The sequence below is a fragment of the Delphinapterus leucas genome, chromosome 14 (assembly GCF_059928025.1).
Source record: "Delphinapterus leucas isolate spDelLeu-1000000601 "Yukka" chromosome 14, BTC_Dleu_Yukka2, whole genome shotgun sequence".
Lineage (NCBI taxonomy): Eukaryota > Metazoa > Chordata > Mammalia > Artiodactyla > Monodontidae > Delphinapterus > Delphinapterus leucas.
Window position 1 is genome coordinate 11,077,501 of NC_143142.1, and position 22,064 is coordinate 11,099,564.

Genomic DNA, 22,064 nt, shown 5'->3' on the forward strand with positions numbered 1-22,064 from the left:
ACTTAAGTTACTTGCCATTACATGCTGCAAACTCCAATCATTTGCTCACACTGTTTCCTATAAAATCTCTCCCTGTTCTTTACAGAGCAATCCAAATGCTGTTTCTACCATGAAGCCATCAATCACCTGCCCATTCCCACCCCCCAGCTCCTTAGAGAGTTAGAAGTTCTCTCTCCCTCTTTTGAACTTCTGTAGTGCTTGCAACATGCACCGGTTCTAGATAATTAGTTTCTGGTGAACACATATCAGTATTATATATTTTTCAACACCTAGCATGATGTCTTAAGCACAGCGGATATCCAGTAAGTGTTGAATGAATAAATGAGTGAATGAATAGTTGAACACTGCTTCAGGGTCATTATACCTTTTATTAAACACATGAGAAGAGTAAGATTTTGTAGATGTAGAAAAAGCTTAAACAAATAGAACTTACTCAGGTTAGAGGGAATTGAGTAAGGAGACAGAATTAGAAACTGGAATGCTGCAGTTTGTCTCTTATCCTCTGAGCTATGATATGGCTCTTAATCATTAATGAGTAAATGTATATACTATATAGTCTGGGTTGCCCATCACTTGAACATTATCCTGTTTTGGATACAGGAGGGAGGCAATGGTCCTCCTTCTTCTATGGATATGGAAGAAGCACAAGTAGATATTCATTTCTTTGTTGCCTGGCAGCTGGCCTATGGACATGTGATTTTGGTCAATCAGTTGCTGCCACCCAGGACTTTGAATCTTGAGAGCCTAGGGCACAACAGAGACAATTTGTGGCAGTCTAGGAGAACAGAAACAAGTGGCAGTGGCATCAGCAGACAATTACTGTGGCATGATCTTGATTACGGCTTTGCCCTTCTAGGATCCTGTCTATTTTCTGAGCTTTCTGGTTTGTTCTGTGAGACAGCCTATTCTGATGGGTGTTTTCTAACAGCATCAAGGTTTTAACTCAATTCTGACCCTGTCTGCCTGGAGATAGCATCAGATCCCACAGGGCAAGGGCACAGTCTCACAAGGCTGCCCGCAGCCACTCCCCCACCCCAAACTTCAGATGCTTGTTGCAAGTCCGAGTTGTTACCTGTGCTTCTGACCAACCAGCTGTAGATCAGAGGTTCCTACAAGCCTTCCTCGAATTTGTGGAGGGGGTTTTGCTAGAGTGGCTCAGAGACCTCAGAGACACATTTACTTACATTTACCTGTTTATTATAAAGGATATTATAAAGGATACAGATAAACAGCCAGATGAAGAGGTACATAGGGTGAGGTCTGGAAGGGTCCCAAGCACAGGAGCTTCTGTCCCCATGAAGACAGAACTAGGGTGTGCCACCCTCAGGGCATGTGGATGGTTCACCAACCCACAAGCTCTCCAGACACCATCCTTTTAGGGTTTTATGGAAGCTTCATTATGTAGGCATGACTGATTAAATCTTTGGTCCCTGGTGATTGAACTCTACGTCCTGAGGTCAGGGGTTGGGGCTGAAAATTCCAACTCTTTAATCAGGTTTGGTTCCTCTGGTTACCAACACCTATCTATCCTCAGGGGCTTTCTAAAAGTCATCATATTAGCATAAACTCAGGTGTGGTTGGTAGGGAGTTGTCATGAATAACAAAAGACACTCCTTTCACCTTTATTGCTCTTAGAAAATTCTAAGGGGTTTAGGAGTCTGTACCAGATGAAGACCAAATATATATTTCGTACTATAAGTCACAGTATCACACCTATAATTAAATTTCTTTTCTAAGTTAGCCAGAGTTGGTTTCTGTTATTTGCAACCAAAAACCCTGACAGAGGGCTTCCCTGGTGGCGCAGTGGTTGAGAGTCCGCCTGCCGATGCAGGGGACGTGGGTTCGTGCCCCGGTCCAGGGGGATCCCATATGCCGCGGAGCAGCTGGGCCCGTGGGCCATGGCCGCTGGGCCTGCGCGTCCGGAGCCTGTGCTCCACGGCGGGAGAGGCCACAACAGTGAGAGGCCCGCGTACCGCAAAAAAAAAGCAAAAAACAAAACAAAAAAAACCCTGACAGAGGCTGCTATCTTTAGTACTTACAGTAGAACAGCAGCATACATGCATTTCAACTAACTCCCACAAGGCTAGATGCAATGCTATAGTAATGGGGCTGCCAATGCCAAAAGGCAAAGAAGTGAGAGCTGTTCAGTGGAATCATTGTGGGAAATGCCAAGTTAATCTCTGCAACTTTTCAAATAACTGCATGTTATATGGATTTTTTTTCAAGTAAGAATTACGTTCATATCTAGCAAACCTTTTTTCCGTACCTACTACATACCTGGTATATGTTATCTCATTTAATGCTCACAGCATTCTATTACTTTCTATTAAGAGAAATTATAGAGGCTTGATAGAAAACAGAATGGAGTAAACTCTGCAGATAAGAAGGCTTTCTTTAGAATTCTTCAGAATTCCTCATTTATACTGGTATCTTGAAGAGAGAATGATTTGAACATCCAGATTTCTGCAGATCAAGGAATCTATCAGAAAACATGAAGTTTTTGTTTTTACTAACCTCTAACTGAAATTTAGCATTTCTTGTAATTTACAAATGTTGGCAACAAACCACACAAGTATTAGCAATATCTGAGATTTTTGTCACCAATCACCAAAAGAAATCCCAGATAGTTTATAACACATTACAGTTAACAGAAATCTCAAAATATTAAGTTCACCACTCTTTGAAATTATTGTGGTTATTATACTTCCTACTAGCTCTCATTACTAAATGAATTAATAAAGAAGCCATAGGGAATTCCCTGGATGCCCAGTGGTTAGGGCTTAGCGCTTTCACTGCCCAGTGTCCGGGTTGGATCCCTCGTCAGGGAACTAGGATCCCGCAAGACACGCAGCACGGCAAAGAAAAAGAAAAAGGCACATATATATCACAAATCTGTTTTTTAATATTTTGGTAACTATTTCAGTATGATTGGTTTCCTTTCCTTTGTAATTCTAAGTGGTTAATATTTTTCATTTAAATCATTATTCTGAGGGACTTCCCTGGTGGTCCAGTAGTTAAGACTCCACACTTCCACTGCAGAGGGCAGGGGTTCGATCCGTGGTCAGGGAACTAAGATCCCGCATGCCACGTGGTGCAGCCAAAAATAAACAAATAAATAAAACATTATTCTGAGAAGGTGTCATAGGCTGTGGACTGCCTGTGATCAATGTCACAAAAAAGGTTAAGAATTCCTTTTGTAGGTAGACTTTCTTCCTTTAGACTAACGCAGTGGTGCGTGAGAATTACTTTAAAGGCTCATATAAACAAAACCGTGCATACTAGGATTTTCAAGGATAATTTGAACTGTATGCAGTTTTGGCCTTAAGTGTCCACCTTTGTACCCAACCACCTTAGGTAAGATATTCCATTCTAGAGTGTTTTCAAGTAAATTCACAGACTCCTAGGAATTTGAAGACATGAAAATAGGTCAGAAATTCTCCATGAGATTTTTAAATGTTATATTTTCATTTTGATGATTGTCTCTTAAATAATAAGCTATAGTGGATCATCTGGATGACTGCCTTATGACCAAAGAGTTCTGTGGCTTATCCCGACCACTGACTCTACTTTATCTTATTTTTCTTTATGATATTTATTAGTACCTGATATATCAATATTTATGTGTCTCTCTCCACTAGAATGTAAGTTCTATGAGAGTAGGAAATAACTAAAAGCCTTGTTCAGTACTGGACACATATTAAGTACTTAAGAAGTATTTGCTGAATGAATGAACACATGAATAAATGAATGACTAAAAATAATTTCAGAAAACGTTAGGGATCTGTGAGAATTTTTCTCTAAGGGATCTGAATATTAATCAAGTTTGAGGAACCCTGTATTAAAGAGTAAATTATTATTGTATATTACAAATATTACAATTTTCATACCACACATATGATTAAGTTGTGCAAAATTCAAAAGACCGGTTAAATCTATTAGAGTAGTTCAGAATTTATGTAGACATAGACACCATTTTTGTACTGGTCTTGATTTTAAGACCCATGTAAAGTACCGTTTTCCCCAAAATGAATGCATAATTGATTTCAAGTTGTTAACCACACATACAAAACTATCAGAGAGAACAAAAACTTTCAGTGTTAAATTTAAGAAATCCAAAGGATCTCTTCCTTTCCCATTTGTCTCTCTAACCTAAACATCTTTTTTTAAGGGAGGGAGAAACTAATACTCTTTAAGAAACCAAAAGAATTGATATTTTTACTTTTTAAGCACACATAGTCTTAAATGGTGACCCCAAAGTAGTCTACAAGTTATCATTATTATGATAATCAATGCCCCAGATACTTCTGCATTATTTGCTTAAGTAGAAATTAGATGATCACAAAGGTCCCTTTCCAGTTATCAGATTCTGTCATGATGGGCTATGTGATCATTTGGCATAAAAAACACCTGTCATCTAGTTTTACTTTCACAGTGAAAGTACCATAAAAATGGTTTCTTACCTCAGAATAATAGTTAGGTATTAGTGGCAGACAGTGGTAACAACTGTCCAAAATAAGTTTTCTGTTTATTTCTTTAAAGATAGTTTTCTTTAAGTCTGTATTGGGAGGTTGTATTATATGAACAGGGGAGGGAAAACACCAGACTGGTCCTGACTTTGAAAAAGTCCAATCACCTATTTCTACTGTATTTTTCACTGCTGTAAAATGAAGATTTTGCCTGCCTCTGTATACCTTCTTGGGGCAAGATAATGAATGCAATAATAGGAATTTACACAGGCAAATTTACTGTGAATCTTACATTTCAGAGCCCCTTATTTACACCAGCCCCTTCTAAGGCCCTAAACCTATTCTTGTGTGGAAATTTTATAAAAATTTTTTCTTAAAGAGATCCCCAAATTTGTCGATGCTTCAGTCTCCATAAGAACTGAACCCACCACTATGTATTCAAGTATTATTTGGAGAAATAAAGACAGAGAAGTTCAATCTTATTAAATTACACTTTTCTTATTAACCTCCAAAATATAGCAAAATAGGAAACTGTTTGGTGTTCTGAAGCCTGACTTAAGCAGCTGGATTCAGAAAAAAGTTTTCTGAAGTGAGAAATTAGAAGGAATTTTAATTTGGGATAACAGTACTGCATAAGTATGATTTGACACTTTTCTGAGATTGAATTTAAAAAAAAACAATTGATATGTCTGATCTTTATAATTCTTTCCAATGTGAAACATTCTTTTTTTAATTTTTTTTAATTGAAGTATAGTTAATTTACAATGTTGTATTAATTTCTGCTGTACAGAAAAGTGATTCAGTTATACATATATATACATTCTTTTTCATATTCTTTTCCATTATGGCTTATCACAGGTTATTGAATGTAGTTCCCTGTGCTATACAGTAGGATGTTGTTGTTTATCCATTCTAAATATAATAGTTTGCATCTGCTAATCCCAAACTCCCAATCCATCCCTTCCCCACTCCCCATCCCACTTGGCAACGATAAGTCTGTTCTCTATGTTTGTGAATCTGTTTCTGTTTCGTAGATAAGTTCATTTGTGTCATATTTTAGATTCCACATATAAGTGATAACCTATATGAAACATTCTTAATCTTACTCCCTTTCTTAATGCTAAAATATTGTGGATTTTCAATCTAGTTGGCTCCAAGTTTATTGTTGCAGAAGTGTGACTACAACATTGAAAGGCAACTAAGATCTTCACTGAATCATCTTTCTTGAAAGTTTCTGAGAAAAGGAAAAATATGAAAAAATATTTATATTTCTACTCTCTATCAAGTGTATATTAAGTTAGAATGTCTGTGAAAAATAATTTACTTGACTATCATTCTTGGAGGATTTCCATTCCTCAGAATAAAGCATGAAGAAAATTATTTCAGTTTCACATCTCTGATGCAATCTTTGCCTCTAAGCTAGCTGGATTGTTCAGTTGGCCCAAGAGCCTAAGACCTGAAATTCTACATTCTTGGCACAGTTCTGAGTTCTCACTATAAATGGTAATACCTGAGGTTGCAGGAGGTCAAGGAAGAGGAAAAAAATAATTTCATGCATATCACTTCATCTTCAGTTAATTCTTAAAATGCTGTCCTCTTGGAAGGAAAAACGTCCTTGTTCAGCTTTTGAGGGAAGGATGAATTTAAAGAACATTTTTAGTGTTAAGATTTGGGTGGAAAAGGGAAGGAGATTTCAGCAGATTTTTATGGACTATCTGTTATATAAAGATGCCACAGGGGCTTCCCTGGTGGCGCAGTGGTTGAGAGTCCGCCTGCTGATGCAGGGGATGCGGGTTTGTGCCCCGGTCCGGGAGGATCCCACGTGCCACGGAGCGGCTGGGCCCGTGAGCCATGGCCGCTGAGCCTGCGCGTCCGGAGCCTGTGGTCTGCAATGGGAGGGGCCCCAACAGTGAGAGGCCCGCGTACCGCACAAAAAAAAAAAAAAGAGAAACTAAATGTATGTGTACACAAGTGATTATAACAGCATTATTCATAATAGCCAAAAAGTGGAAACAACCCAAATATACATCAGCTTATAAGTGGATAAACAAAGTGTGGTATATCTATACAGTGGATTTCTATTTGTCAATAGAAAGAAATATTGATTCATGCTACAACATGGGTGAACCTTAAAAACATTATGCTAGGGAAAGAAGCCAGTCACAGAAAACCTCATATCATATGATTCCATTCAAATGAAATGTTCAGAACAGGGAAATCTATAGAGACAGATTAGTGGTTGCTAAGGAATGGAGTGATCGGGGTGGGAGGACTTGATAGCTAAAGGAAATGGGACTTCTTTTTGTGGTGATGAAAATGTTCTAAAATTGACTGTGGTGATGCTTGCATATACTTGTGAATATACTAAAAACCATTGTACACTTTAAATGGGTGAATCGTACGTGAATTGTATCTCAAAAATAATTTTTTAAAGATGCCATGGAAATATAATGATTAATCAAAACTTAGATCTGACATGTATCCTCCTCTGAAGAAGCACTTGTCATCCAGTTAGAGTACTAATATATATGAGTATTTAAAACTGATGCAAAGGGAGAAAATGGTTGGTCTTATAAGGGAGGTGACATTTAGCTGGACTGTGAGAGTAATTGGGATATGGATATTTTGGGTAGAGGCAGTAGCATAAGCAAAGACAAAGGTATGAAAATGCAACTGTAGTAATTTTTTCCTGATTATAGAGTCTAAGAATTTAGGCTGGGGTAGTGGTTTGAGGCCAGCTTTGAATGTTAGTTAGGTAAAGTTATCCTTAATCCTGTAGGTAGTGTGGGAACATGGAAGGATTTTGAGCAGAGCTGTGATATTATCTCAACTGTGCTTCAGGAAGGTGATTGTGATAATAGTGTTTTAAAGATGAATTCCAGAAAATTTAGACGAGAGGCTGAAAGAGCAGAAACAGAGGAAAGAGATAACAAATGCTAACAGAACGGAAAAGTGAAGAACAGATAAAAAGAAATATTTGAAGCACACTTGTGATTTAGTTGAATGTTAAGGACAAGGAGAAGGGGAGAGTGAAAGTTATTGTGAGGTACACGTGAGACATTTAGGGGAGAAGCCAAACAGATAGTTGAAAGAATGGGACTGGGATTTAGCCTGGAGGCCAGAACTGTCTAGTGACAAAGTGTTACTTGAAACCATTCAAGTGAACAGAAATTAGGATAGCAGCTTGCATCACACAGAGGGCTTTGGGAAATACCTGGAGGAACACACTGATTTAGAGCTCAGAGAGGAGAGGAGCTATAGGAGGAATAATGTGGAAAAACAGGGGAAGACAGTTTCATGGAATCCAAGAGACATTTATAAAGAAAGAAGGAAGGTGGTTAAATGGGACAAAACTGTGAACATCTTTTAGATGTAATAGATAAACTTTAGGAATATGGTTTTCAGCTTCAATACCATGTGCAGTATTCTAGCAGGGGGGAAAAATGATAAAATCAAGAAAGTTTAATTCCTAGGTGTCTTAGAGAGTTTATTTTAAAACATTTATAGAGCCATGCAACTGCAGATGGAGAGAGTACCCATTTTAAGAAAAATTATGTAAAAATGAATAAGTATTTAGAGAGAAGAAAAATACTAGGCATGTGTGTCCATAGCATTAGAAAAATATTTTCTAGGAGTGAGCACCTCCTGCATTTCGAGCTATTCAGGACATGAGGATGTTAGTAAATGCCTTATTTAAAACTACTTTCTCAGAAATTTCGCAACTAGTGTTCATATAATAAGGAATGTTTTAGTTCCTTGAAGCTATAGTCAGACTAGATTAGCAGGACATACATGCAGACATTGTAGTTATTGATTGGTTGATGGTTAGGTAAAGTGTGATGCTGAATTCAGGCAAGTTTTAGCTACCAGTTAATCTAAAGCATTCCACAGCCATAGAATCAGAGGGACTAAAAAAATAATGAAAAAGATTAGTTTGTAAGTATAGACGTGAGAAGAGATTGGGATATCCTCTACAGGAAAAATGTGAAAATGGAGGTCAGTGCCTTTTTTTTTTATGTACAGTTTTTTCCTCCTGTAAGGATTTCATCTCCAAAGCTAGTCAAGCATCCAAAGATTATTTCAATATACATGTTTTAAATTGTTATATTCTTTGACCCAGTAGTTCTACTTCTAGAAATCCATTCCGAAAAAGCCCTAAATGTTAAGTGCATAGATAATAAGCACAAGGTCTTCAAAACAATAATTTTTAGTAGTTCAACAAACAGAGGGTTGAATAACAGCCTTGGTTTCAAACTGTGGAGAAACTGTTGTGAATGAGTTGTGGCTCTTCCATACGATACACATTGAGCAGCCCTTAAATTATCTTTGTGAATAATGTTTGGTAACATGGCAAAATATGTATAATCTAGAGTTAGATAAACAGGTTGACTGTGGAATTATATGTACAATGTGATTTCAGCTGTATAACAAAATAAATATGTGCTTGAAGAAGTAAATATGTTCATGGAGAAAATTATCCCAATTGCTAATGAAGTTTGTCCTAGGTAGGATTAAGGATTTTTTTTCATAATGGTGTATGTTTCTTATATTTTCTACATTGAGCATGTACTTCTTTGATAGATAATAAAGAATTATCACTACCCCCAAATCTGAAAGATTGGTTATAGAGAGACCAGGAAAGGGAAGATAGATGAGTCAATATAAATCATCATGCCTATTGGAAAAGCAATTCAAAATATAAGCTGTACTGACAGAATCAGTAGCATCACCACATGCTGTCAGATTAGTCCTGTCTACTCGTAGCCTCTATTGAGTTTCCTTGGACTCAAACAGACCGGTGGAAGCCTCAGTATAGATTCTGAAATCTAACGACACATTTGTTTACCTGATATTGTTTGTGAGACAGTAGCTTGTGTCTTTGTTGTGAAAATCCTACCTTTTACATTTGTCATCCACAAACTGATGAAGATAACATTTTAACTTTGTAATGTTACATTTGTAAATATTTAAAACTATCATGTTATCGATTATTGCTTCTTGAATTTTGCCCCTATAATTACATATTTTATTCTTCTTTTTTCATAGGTTCACCATAAATACAAAAGACTGAAGTTATAAAAGAGAAAAAAAAAGATTGCTGCTAAAATGAGTCTGAGCAATACAGTATATTTTGTGCCATACACGAAAAGGTATTGTCCATAAATCCATGACTTAGCTTTCTCCCGTAAAATGGGAACAAATTGTGTTTTCTGGTTTTTCTATGAGGAATTTTTATTATATTTGTGAGAAAAATTAAAAGGAATTAATAAAATTAAGATAACATATTCTTTTATAAAAATTTTTTAGTTTCAAATTATTTCCTTATAGATTTTCTTCATTTTCAGTTATAGCTTAAAATACGGAGAATTACCTGGCTAAAGTTATTTTATCCCTATTATCAAATTATTTTCTGGAAATATATATTACCATTTTCTGTTGTAGTGATTTATAATTAGACTTTGAGATAAAATTTTTTCATATCACTTTTCCTCTAATCACAGAAGTAATAGGCTTTGCAGAACATTTAGAAAATAGAAATAAACAAAAAGAAGGAAATAAAAGATAACCTGAAATCCCAACACCTACTTCAGATAAAACACAAGTCTGCAAAGAAATCCAAATTTGTAGGTGAAAGAAACCTTGTTTCCCATCTTCACTGTTGCATCCCTCCTATGCTCTACCTTACACCCTGCCTCTTTTACTAAAATAAATCAAAACAAAACATGTAGAAACTCCCTGTAGAAGGATAATACTTGGTCAGAGAATGTTCCCATTCTATTCTTCCAGGAGTGTATAAAGATGACTGTTTCCTTATGCCCTCACCAAAAAAATGTATCTTTTCTCTATTACTTTATCAATTTGGTGGGTGAAATGAGGTGTCTTGCTATTTTACTTTTTATTTCTCTGATTATTAGTGAAATTATATATGTTTCATATCATTAATAGACACTGCTTTTTTCTTTTTTAATTTCCTATTTGTGTCCTTTGAGTGTGTGTGTTGGTGTATGTATATGTTTATGTTCACCTATCTGATATTAAGAATAACTTCACTGGCACATATTTTGCAAGAACCATCCCCAACTTACTTGCCTTTCAGTTTTGTTTATTGCAACTTTTTAAAGCAATAATTATTAATTGACATACAGTAATCTGAACATATTAAGTAACATAACATTTTAACGTGTGTGTGTGTGTGTGTGTGTGTATCCGTCACATGATGAAGTTAGTAAACATATCCGTCACTCCCAAAAGCTTCTTCGTATCCTTTTTCAATACCTCCCTAACCTCTTCTCACCCCAGCCCTTTCCCTAGGCAACCACTGATATGCCATCACTCTAGGTTAGTTTGCATTTTCCAGAACTTTATGTAAATAAAATCATAAAGTATTGATGTGTTCTCTATTTTTGTTCTGGCTTATTTCACTCAGCATAATTATTTTGAGATTCATCCATGTTGTAGCATGTATCAATAGTTCATTTTATTTCTGAGTTGCATTCCATTGTCTGCAAGTACTACAGACTGTTTATCCATTCATCTGTTGATGGATGTTTGGATTATTTCCAGTTTTGACTATTAAAAATAAAGCTGCCATTAACTTTCGTGTACAGTGCTTTGTATGGACATTTGCTTTCATTTTTCTTGGGTGAATACCTAGGAGTGGAATGGCTATGTCATATGGTAGATGTATGTTTCACTTTTTAGGAAACTGACAAATAGTTTTCCAAAGTGTTTGTACCATTTTTACATCCAGCCAGCAGTGTCTGAGAGATCCAGTTACTTCAAATCCTTGCCAACACCTGGTATGGTCTGTCTTTTTAATGTCAGCCATTCTAATAAGTCTGTAGTAGTATCTCACTGGGATTTTAGTTTGTATCTCCCTAATGAATAGTGATGTTAAGCATCTTTTTTTTTTGGCTTAGTTGCCATCCATTTATCTTTCTTGGTGAAGTGTGTGTTCTAATGTTTTTCTCATTTTTAAAATTTGGTTGTTCATGTTCTTTTAATTGAGTTTTGAGGATTCTTTATATTTTATGAATGCAAATCCATTGTGAGATATATGTTTTGCAGAGATCTTCTACTGTGGCTTATCTTTTCATTTTCTTAGCAGGGTCTTTCAAAAAGAGTATGTTTTTATTCTAATTTAACCTTTTTTTCCTTTGTGGAGTGTGCTTTTGTTTTTATATCTAAGAAATTCTTGCCTAACCCAAGGTCACAAAGATTTTCTCTTGTGTTTTCTTCACAATTTTTTTAGTTGTATGTTTTACATTTAGTTCTATAATCCATTTGGAGTTAATTTTTGTATATGGTGTCAATATGAGTCAAAGATAGACATATGCAATTGTTATGGCACCATTAGTGGAAGATATTCTCCATCTTCTATGGACGAAATTCAGTTGTCCATAAATGTGTGGGTCCACCTTCTATGGACGGAATTCAGTTGTCCATAAATGGACAACTGGGTCTGTTTCTGTACTTCCTGTCTTGTTGCATTGATTTATTTGTGTGTATATATATACACACAAATATATATATACACATACACACACATACACACCAGTATCACAGTGTCTTGATAACTGTAATCTTAATGATAAATCTTGCAATCAGGTTATGTTAGCCCTCCAATTTTGTCTTCCTTTTTCAAAGTCGTTTTAGTTGTTTTAGGTCCATTGCATTTTCATATGAATTTGAGAATCAGCTTCTCAGTTTCTCTTTCTAAAAAATACTCAATATTGAGTCTTCTGACCTATAACCACAGTATAACTTTTCATTATGTCTTTACTTCCTTTCATTATTATTTTGTAGTTTTCAGTGTACAAGTCTTACAGATCCTTTGTCAGATTTATCCCTAAGTATTTCATTTTTTGATGCTATTATAAGTGATATTTAAAACTTTAGATATCCATTTGTTCATATATAGAAATATAATTGAGCTTTATATATTGATCTTGTATTCTGCAACTTTGATAAACTCACGTATTAGTTCCATTGAATTTTCTACACAGGTGATTATGTTGTTTGTCAGTAAAAGTCCAACTTCTTTCTTTCCAGTCTTGCTACTTTTTACTTCTTTTTTCTTCCCTTGTTGCACTTATAGAACATCCAGCACAATGCTGAATAGAAGTGTTGAGAGCAGACATCCTTGCCTTGTTCCTGATCATAGGAGGAAAGCAGTTGGTCTTTCACCATTATATTTGACATTGGCTGTAAATGTTTCATAGATTTCCTTTATTAGGTTGGGGATGTTACCTGATATTCCTAGTTGGCTCAAGAGTTTTTATCAGGAATGAATTTCGGATTTTGTCATATGCTTTTTCTGCATCTTTAGAGATGATCATTTGACTTTTTATCAGTTTGTTGATATGGTGAATTACATTGATTCTTTTTTTTTTTAACTGATTTTTGAGTGTTAAACCAACCTTGCATTCCTGTAATAAATTCCACCTAGTCATGATGTATTATCTATTTTATATATTACTGAACTATATTTGCTATAATTTTGTTGTGAATATTTATATCTATAGTCTTCAAGAATTTTACTCTGTTGCTTTCTTTCTTGTAGTGTTTTTGTCTGGCTTTGGTGTCAGGGTAATACAAGCCTCATAGAATTAATCCTAGAAAGTATGTCTCCTTTTCCATTTTCTGAAAGAGATGTGTAAAATTAATATTGTATCTTTCTTAGATGTTTGGTTGAATTCACCAATTAAACCATTTGATTCTGGAGTTTTCTTTGTGGGAATATTTTAAATTACAAATTCAATTACTTTAATAGATGCAGAGGTATTGAGGTTATCTGTTTCTTCTGGTGTAAACTTTGTTGATTTGTGTCTTTCAGAGAATTTATCCACTTCATCTAAGTTGTTGAATAATAATTACACAATGTTGTACAATTTGCATAATATAATACTCCCTGATTATCCTTCTGATATCTATAGAATCTGTAATGATGTTATCCCTCTCATTTGTGATACTGGTAATTATGTCTTCTGATTTTTTTTCCTGATCAGCCTGGCAAGGTTTATAAATTTGATTACTTTTATCAAAGAACCAGCTTTGCTTTCATTGATTTTTGTTTTTGTTTTTCTATTTCATTGATTTCTGCTTTAATCTTTATTATTTCCTTTCTCTCCTTACTTTGGGTTTAATTTGCTCTTTTTTTCCTGGTTTTTAAAAAAATAGTGCAAGCTGAGGTCATTGATTTGAGACCTTCTTTTCCAAAACAGGAGTTTATTGCTATAGATTTCCACATGAGTACTGCTTTAGTGGTATCCCACGAATTTTGACGCCTTCTCCTTTCATTTTAATTAAGATAAAAGTATTTTCTAGTTTCTCTTTTGGTTTATTTTTTGACCCATGGATTACTTTTTACTGTGTTATTTAGTTTCCAGTATTTGGGGATTTTTTTCATATTATCTGTCTGCTGTTGATTTTCTAATTTAACTCCAGTGTGTTCAGAGAATATACCTAGTATAACTTAAGTCCTTTTAATTTATTGAGTCTTGTTTTATGGCCCAGAATATGGTCTGTCTTGGTAAATGTTCTGTGTGCACTTGAAAAGAATATGTATTATGATGTTTCTGGGTTGAAACATCAATGTTAATAATCATATTTCAATGTCAGTAATCAAATTGGTTGATAGTGTTGTTCAAGTCTTCTATATCCTTACTGATTTTCTGTCTATTTGTTCTATCAGTTATTGAGGGAAGGATATTGAAATCTCCAACTACAATTGTGGATTTGTCTATTTCTCCTTGCAGGTAAATCAGTTTTTAATCATGTATTTTGAAACTTTTTTTATTAGGTGTATAAACATTTAGGATTGTTATATTATCTTGATAAATTGATCCAATCTTTTTATCATTATGAAATAATCTTTGTAATATCTTTGCATTGAAATCCACGTTATCTGATATTAATATAGCTAGCCCAGCTTTCTTTTGATTAGTATTGTGTCTTTTTCCATGCTTTTAGCCTACTTGTGTCTTTTTATTTAAAGTGTGTATATAGACACATGTGTACACATGCATGCATATATGTATTTATATTTGGATACACATTTATGTATTAATCCGCTGTCCATACTCAAGTGATAGTATACCTTTTTGTGTTTAGTATGATAACTTTACGGCACTGTGCTTCAATTTCTATCCTTCCCAACTTCGTGTTCTCATACGTTTTACTTCTACATGTTATAAACTCACACTATATTGTTATTTTTGTTTAAACAGTGAATTATACTTTAAAGAAGTTTAAATAATGGGGGGAAATCTTAAATATTTAACCGAATAGTTAACCATTTTCAGTGCTTTTTCAATGCTTTGTAAAGCTCTATTTCCATCTGGTATGATTTTTGCTTATGTCTAAAGGATTTCCTTTAGCATTTCCTATACTGCTGGTGGTCAGGTCATGAATTCTTTCAGCTTTTTATGTCTAAAACCCTCTATTCTGCCTTCATTTTTCAAAGACCTTTTTACAGGACACAGAATTTTAGTTTGAACTTAGCACTTTAAAAATGTTGCTTGATTGTCTTCTCACTGGTGCTATCTCCAGTGAAGAACCTGCTGTCATTGTTGTCCTTACATAATGTCTATACATAATGTGTTTTCTGTCTCTGGCTGCTTTCATGATTTTTGCTTTATCACGTTTTGAGCAATTTATTATGATATGTTTGGTGTAATTTTCCCCATTTTTCTTATCCTCATTCTTGTTCTTGAGCCCCATTGACCTTCTTGGATCTGTGGTTTACAATTTTAATCAGAATTGTAAGTTTTTTTCACTATTATTTCTCCAAATATTTTCTCTGCCTCAACATCTCTCTCTTCTCTTCAGGGACTCCAATTAGATATATACTAGTCCATTTGAAATTGTTCCACAACTCACTGATGCTCTTTTTTTTGGTTGTTTATTATTTTGTTATTTTTTTTCTCTGTATGTTTCATTTTGGATAGTTTCTACTGTCATATCTTCAAGTTCATAAACCTTTTTTTCAGAAATCTCATCTGCTATTCATCCCATGCAGTGTATTTTTCATCTCGGACATTGTAGCTTTCACCTCTAGAGGTTCAGTTTGTGTCTCTTTATATCTTGACTATCTCTATGTGTTTGATATTTCCTCAATATTTCCTAACTTTTTAAATATATGGAATACAGTTGTAATAAATGTTTTAATACTCTTGTCTGCTAATCTAGCAACTATCATCTATATCAGTCCTGAATTGGTTTCAATTGATTTTTCTCATCATTATGTGTCATATTTTCCTGTTTCTTGGGATGCTTGGTGATTTTTTTTTTTTTAGACATTGTGAATTTTACCTTTTTGGATATTAGATTTTTTTTTAATTCCTTTAAATATTTGTGAGCTTTGTTCTGGGACACAGTTAAGCTACATGGAATAATTTAATCCATAAAGATCCTGCTTTTAAATTTTGTTAGGCATCCAGAACAGCACTTAGTCTATGGTAATTTCCTGCTACTAAGATTAGACTCTTGTAAGTACTCTAAACAATTCCCCATGAATTATGAGATTTCCTATTCAGGCTAATGGTAACAGGCACTATTTACAGCTCTTCATGAGCCCTAGGTACTGTTTTCTTTAATTCTTTCATATAGGGTTTTCTTCCACCCTGCCTGGTCTGGCGTAGTTTTCTCACTTGCATGCATAGATCAGTAGTCAGCTGAAGACTTGATGGGAACTCTCTGCTGATCTCCATATCTTCTTTCTGTGCTGTTCTCTTCTATTTAGTACTGTGCCCTGAGAACTCTAGCCATTTTGGTCACCCTGGACCCTCATCTCTGGAGTGCCCCAGGCTCTAATTGGGTTTCCCCACCCCCTACTTTCTGTGCCATGGCCTGGAAACTCTCCCAGGACGTTAAATTGGGACAATTTTAGCCCTCCTTGTTTGCTGTTCCTCTGTCTGGGATCACTGTCCTTCTCTGCCTGATATCCATTGTGTTAAAATACCATAATTTCATGTTTTTCCAGTGTTTTATTTGTTTCTGGTGGATAATAAATCCAGTCCTGTTACTCCATCTTGGCTGGAAGCAGAAATCCATTCATTATATTTTTTAAGATAAATATGTTGTGTATTATCAAGCTTACTGATTTTAGTTTATGGTTTTTGCCTCAGATATCTTGCTCAATAACTAAATACTTATCTGCAAATTATTTTAGAAGTTTTTATGATCTCATTTTTTAAATTATTTTAATATTATTTTATTTTAAATATAATTTTAATATTTATTTCTTTCGAAAAATCACTTTAGTCTATAGTATGACTTAGTAGTCTGTGTGTGTTCCCAAATGGTTATCCATAGTACTTAGCTTTAATCACATTGAAGCCAAAATATTCAAGTTTAAAATACATCTTGGTGATTGAAAAGATTTTAGTTCTCATAAATTTGGTTCATAGATCTTTTTGTTTTTCCTAACGGAAATTTTGTAATTTGCTTTTTTTTTTTTTTTGGCATGGTCTCAAAAGGCATGTCTTTGATTTAATCCGTTGTTTCTCTTTTCTATTCTCTAAGCAGTGAAGGCAATAGTACTTTTGAGCTTTACGTACTTTGTTGCCTAACAAGTAACTAAATTTAAGTTATTTTTTCACTAGTATTGATATACTGACTTTATGCTTGATTATTGGCATTCATGGCTTGGCAGGATGACTACTCATGATTACAGATGCAGTGTTGTGGGGGAATCCTTTTTCCTGTTTAAAACCTTCGATGGCTACCCATTACCCTCAAGATAAACTCCAAATTTCTTAGTATGGTATAAAAGAATTATTGTGATTTTCCTTGGCTTATAAAGGAATTTAGTTTTGCCTGACACATAGTAGTGCTTAATAAATGTTAGCTGTTACTATTTCAGTATTAATCAGACCAAACTGCTTTTGAAACAGATTTATTGAGATATAATTTTCTTGTTTTTTTTAAATTACATTTTATTCTACATGTGTCTCCAAGGAAATCAAAAAGAAATACAATTAATTTGTGATGTTGGGGGGAAAAATCTTTGGTTTTACTTGTTCAACAAAAATATCTGAATCAATTATACTTTTGTCAACTTTCCCTTCACATCCTAGCATTCTGTTTTGCCATCCACTGTGTATTTCTCACACATATCTATCTCAAAGTTATCTTGAGAGGGAGAGTGAAAACAAAAATCCAAATTCTAAAAGATAGCACTTAATCAATGTTAAGTCTATCCACAGTTATGTATACTAAACAGAATTATGTCTATTGCATCCTTATAAGCTTCTGAAAATAAGCATATTTATGCTAAGAAATGTCATTGTAATATACAAATAAATAAATTTTTCCAAAATTTAGATTACTGTAAACTAAAATTAAGCTAATTTGTGATTTAAATGACTATTTATTAGCTCCTTAGAAATCATTGTTCATTGTTCTTTGCATTTGTCTAAGTAAACTGTCAGGTATAGAAACTTTTAAATACCACTAATGATGCTATAGGTACAACAGATCACACCTAAAGGAATATACTTCAAAAGCAGAATTATTTTTTCATAAAAAAGATAGCAGCTGAATCGTAATATATTTTAACACCAATGTTTTTCTCACCAAACTGTCCTCTCCAAATCTACATAGTACCAACCAAAAAAAAAAAAAAAAAGAAAAAGAAAAATTAGTTAGGAAGCTACATACTCCAAAGCACATTGCATGTCTTACCTCTATTGTCAGTCAGGTATCTGGGATAAAATATGTAGTCTCTACATAGACAAAGCTTTCACCGTGAAAGTAAAGGAAGATCCAGCATGCTGGCTAAGTGACATTTTCCAGTTGCCTGTTGCAGTTGTCATTAACTAGGGAAAGTGTCTGTGTAACTATTGGTCAGGAAGAATATATACTTCATCTTGCAGTCTTGTAGACTGTTTGATTAACCCATTAATGGGTGGATCAAGTCAGAATAATCACCTTTATGTTTCTTTAGTCCCCTTTTGGAAATTTCATCTTTTGAGGCTTTTTCCCCCTGTGTAACTGATAATTTACCTGTTCTTTTTCTTTTCTTCTCCTCAGAAATCTGTTGTTGATATTTTAATTTTCTTATCTTTAATTCCCACTTGTTTTCAATTAGCTAGGACAAAAGTCATGGTTATTACCCCTCTCCGTTTTATTTTTTTTTAACTTTTAATTTTATATTGGAGCATAGTTGATTAACGATGCTGTGATAGTTTCAGATGTACAGCAAAGTGATTCAGTTATACATATACTTGTTTCTATTCTTTTTCAAATTCTTTTCCCTTTTAGGTTGTTACATAATATTGAGCAGAGTTCCCTGTGCTATACAGTAGGTCCTTGCTGGTTATCCGTTTTAAGTATAGCAGTGTGTACATGTCAATCCCAAACTCCCTAACTGTCCCTTCCCCCAACCATTCCCCCCTGGTAACCATAAGTTCATTCTCTAAGTCTCTCGTGAGTCTGTTTGTGTTTTGTAAGTTTATTTGTATCATTTATTTTTAGATTCCACTTGCTCTTTCTCTGACTTACTTCACTCAGTATGACAATCTCTAGGTCCGTCCATGTTGCTGCAAATGGCATTATTTCATTCTTTTTAATGGCTGAGTAATATTCCATTGTATATATGTGCCACATCTTCTTTATCCATTCCTCTGTCAATGGACATTTAAGTTGCTTCCATGCCTTGGCTGTTGTAAACAGTGCTACAGTGAACATTGGGGTGCATGTATCCTTTTGGACCATGTTTTTCTCTGGATATATGCCCAGGAGTGGGATTACAGGATCATATGGTAGCTCTATTTTTAGTTTTTTAAGGAAACTCCATACTGTTCTCTGTAGTGGCTGTACCAATTTACATTCCCACCAATGGTGTAGGAGGGTTCCCTTCTCTCCACACCTTCTCCAGCATTTATTGTTTGTGGATTTTTTGATGATAGCCATTTTGACTGGCTTGAGGTGATATCTCATTGTAGTTTTGATTTGTGTTTCAGATATAATTTTCATACCATACAATTCACCCGTTTAAAGAGTACAACTAAAGAGTTTTTAGTATATGAACAATTGTACAACCATCACCACAATGAATTCTAGGACATTTCACCACACTAAAACGAAAGCCCATACCCTTTAGCTATCACCCCCAACTCTCCTTCACCCGCTAGTCTCTATAATAAATTTACTTATGCTGGATGTATTATATAAATGGAATCATACAGTGTGTAGTCTTTTGTGACTGGCTTCCTTCACTTAGCTTAATGTTTCGCCTGTGTTGTGGTGTGTATCAGTAGTTCATTCCTTTTTAACCCTGAATAATATTCCATGGCATGGATATACCATATTTTGTTTATTCATTCACCAAATGGACATTTGGGTTGTTGCTGAATAATGCAGCTACCAATATCCAAGTTTTTGTGTGGACGTGTGCTTTTATTTCTCTTGGGTATATACCGACGAGTGGGAATTTCTGGGTCAACTTGTAACTCTGTTTAAGGTTTTGATGAACTCCCAATCTGTTTCCCAAAATGGCTGTACCATTTTACATTTCCACCAGCAGTGTTGGAGGGTCTGAATTTCCCCACATCCTTCCCAATACTTATTATTTGACTTTTTGATAATAGCCATCCTAGTGGGTATGAAAATGGTATCTCATGTGTTTTTAATTTTATTTGTCTAAAGACTAATGGTGTGGAGCATCTTTTCATGTGTTAGTGGACATTTCTATATCTTTGGAGTAATATCTATTCAGATCCTTTGCCCATTTTTCTTTTGGATTACTTGTCTTTTTATTTTGAATTTCTAAGACCAAGATGCTTTTTATGGATAATATGAATCTGTAATTGCTACCAAACAAAATGTATAATAAGTTAATGTTAAACCTTATTTTTCTACAGGTACTGAAATTTTACACACACACACACCCCAAATATTTGTCAATGAGAGAGAAAGCTGACTGGGATATCAAAAGCAAAGTGCTTGCACATACTGGTCATCATGCGGAAAGGGGTGCCAAGGGACCCAGAGATTGCTGATCTGTTCTACAAAGATGATCCTGAAGAACTTTTTATTGGTTTACATGAAATTGGACATGGAAGTTTTGGAGCAGTTTATTTTGTAAGTAATTAAAAATTGTTTAGATCAAACTATGAAAGTTTAAATTCTGTACATTCTAACTATTACTTGTAAAATGCACTTGGTTTTAATGTTTATTCTACAAATTAAATGATGTCTACAGTAGGGGCAAATAGTCATTGCTGAAGAGCCAGCCTTAGAATTCTAGGCATCATTCAAGTCAATGGTATCCATATCAAATGACTCTGCTGTCAAAGTAGTGCAAAAAAGATATAAGCTTGTGTTTGAACCCTGTTCATTTCCCTTACATGCCAAACACTTTTCTGCCTCAGGGCCTTTATATATGCTATTCCTCCTGCCTAGAAAACTGTACATGTTTTCCCCATTCCTGTCTAACTCTTGTTTACCCTACAGGTATCAGTTTAAGTGTTAAATCCATGTGATAGCCATTCCAGTTCAACCCTCCAGCACTAAATTAAGACTTTCTTTATGGTCTCATAACACCCTATGCTTGTACTTTGTTGCATTTGTCACAGTTATAATTGAATAATTATGTGTGAGATTTTTTGATTCATGTATGTCTCTCTCACTAAATAATAAGGACAGGAATTATATCTACTTGTTCATTGCTATATCCCCAATAGCTAGTATAATGTCTGAATAGTAGGGACTCAGTAAATGATGGATGGATGGGTGGATGGACAAGTGGACATCTACGCAGACAGATAGACTGACAGATTTTTAGTAACAATCGTGTTAAGTCAGTATCTCAGGTTAAGGGATATAAGGCTTAACCCCATTGAGTCAGTTTGAATTCCAAGACTGTGATTATCTTCTGATGACAAAAGTGAGAAATGACTGAAATGTTAACATAAATCATTCACCTGAAATTCATTGCATAAAATATAGTTCTTTATTTCAATAACCTTAGAAGTTTGCAACCTCAAATTAACACATACTTCCTTAAGAGTACTAGTTCATTAAAGCAAGTAATATTTAAGTAATATTACCTATTTCTCCTCCAAACCTGTTAGCAAATAATTTCTTTCTTAATCAAACAGTATTTGCCTTTTCTTTTTAAGTGGTCCTTTATGTCCTTCCATCTGGATAGGGCTTATCTTTAGTTGTCCTTCCAAATGAGATTTTATTAATTGCATCTTGAACTCATCCTTTTGTTTCTAGCCAAATCTTCAGCCTGAGTTTTCTCAGAATGCTCTTTCGTCCCTTCATGTCTATACTCAGCACTACCACCACTTCTCCTCCCTCACCCCCATCTAATACTTGGCTCCCACTCAAGTACATTTTATCATTAAGTGACCTTCCATTGCTGAAGTGGATGCTAATTTTCTAGTTAATACCCTCATATTAGTCTTTGGGCTTAGAGTAGCATTTACGGCCCAAAGTCCTATCTTTCTCATTCACTGAGACACATTTTTTTAAAAGGATTTTTTAAATTACAAATATATCATATATACAGAAGTGTGTATAATACATTCACACATATATTTTAATATATAATTTAAAGAACAATTAAAACATAAATCCCTTTATAAC

At 34.6% G+C, this 22,064-nt stretch overlaps 1 protein-coding gene across 2 annotated transcripts in view; it reads left to right on the plus strand.

Moving 5' to 3' along the window:
• The window catches only part of TAOK3 (TAO kinase 3), a 186,428-nt gene that overhangs the window by 83,071 nt on the left and 81,293 nt on the right, over positions 1 to 22,064 (plus strand). Inside the window, exons 2-4 of one of the 2 annotated variants that reach the window (XM_022598028.3) lie at positions 9,513 to 9,616; positions 14,161 to 14,224; positions 20,333 to 20,552. In XM_022598028.3, the coding sequence (XP_022453736.1) occupies positions 20,433 to 20,552 (120 nt within the window). In that variant the 5' untranslated portion in view covers positions 9,513 to 9,616; positions 14,161 to 14,224; positions 20,333 to 20,432. The remainder of the gene's footprint in view (positions 1 to 9,512; positions 9,617 to 14,160; positions 14,225 to 20,332; positions 20,553 to 22,064) is intronic. The other variant, XM_022598027.3, reaches the window with a different exon arrangement.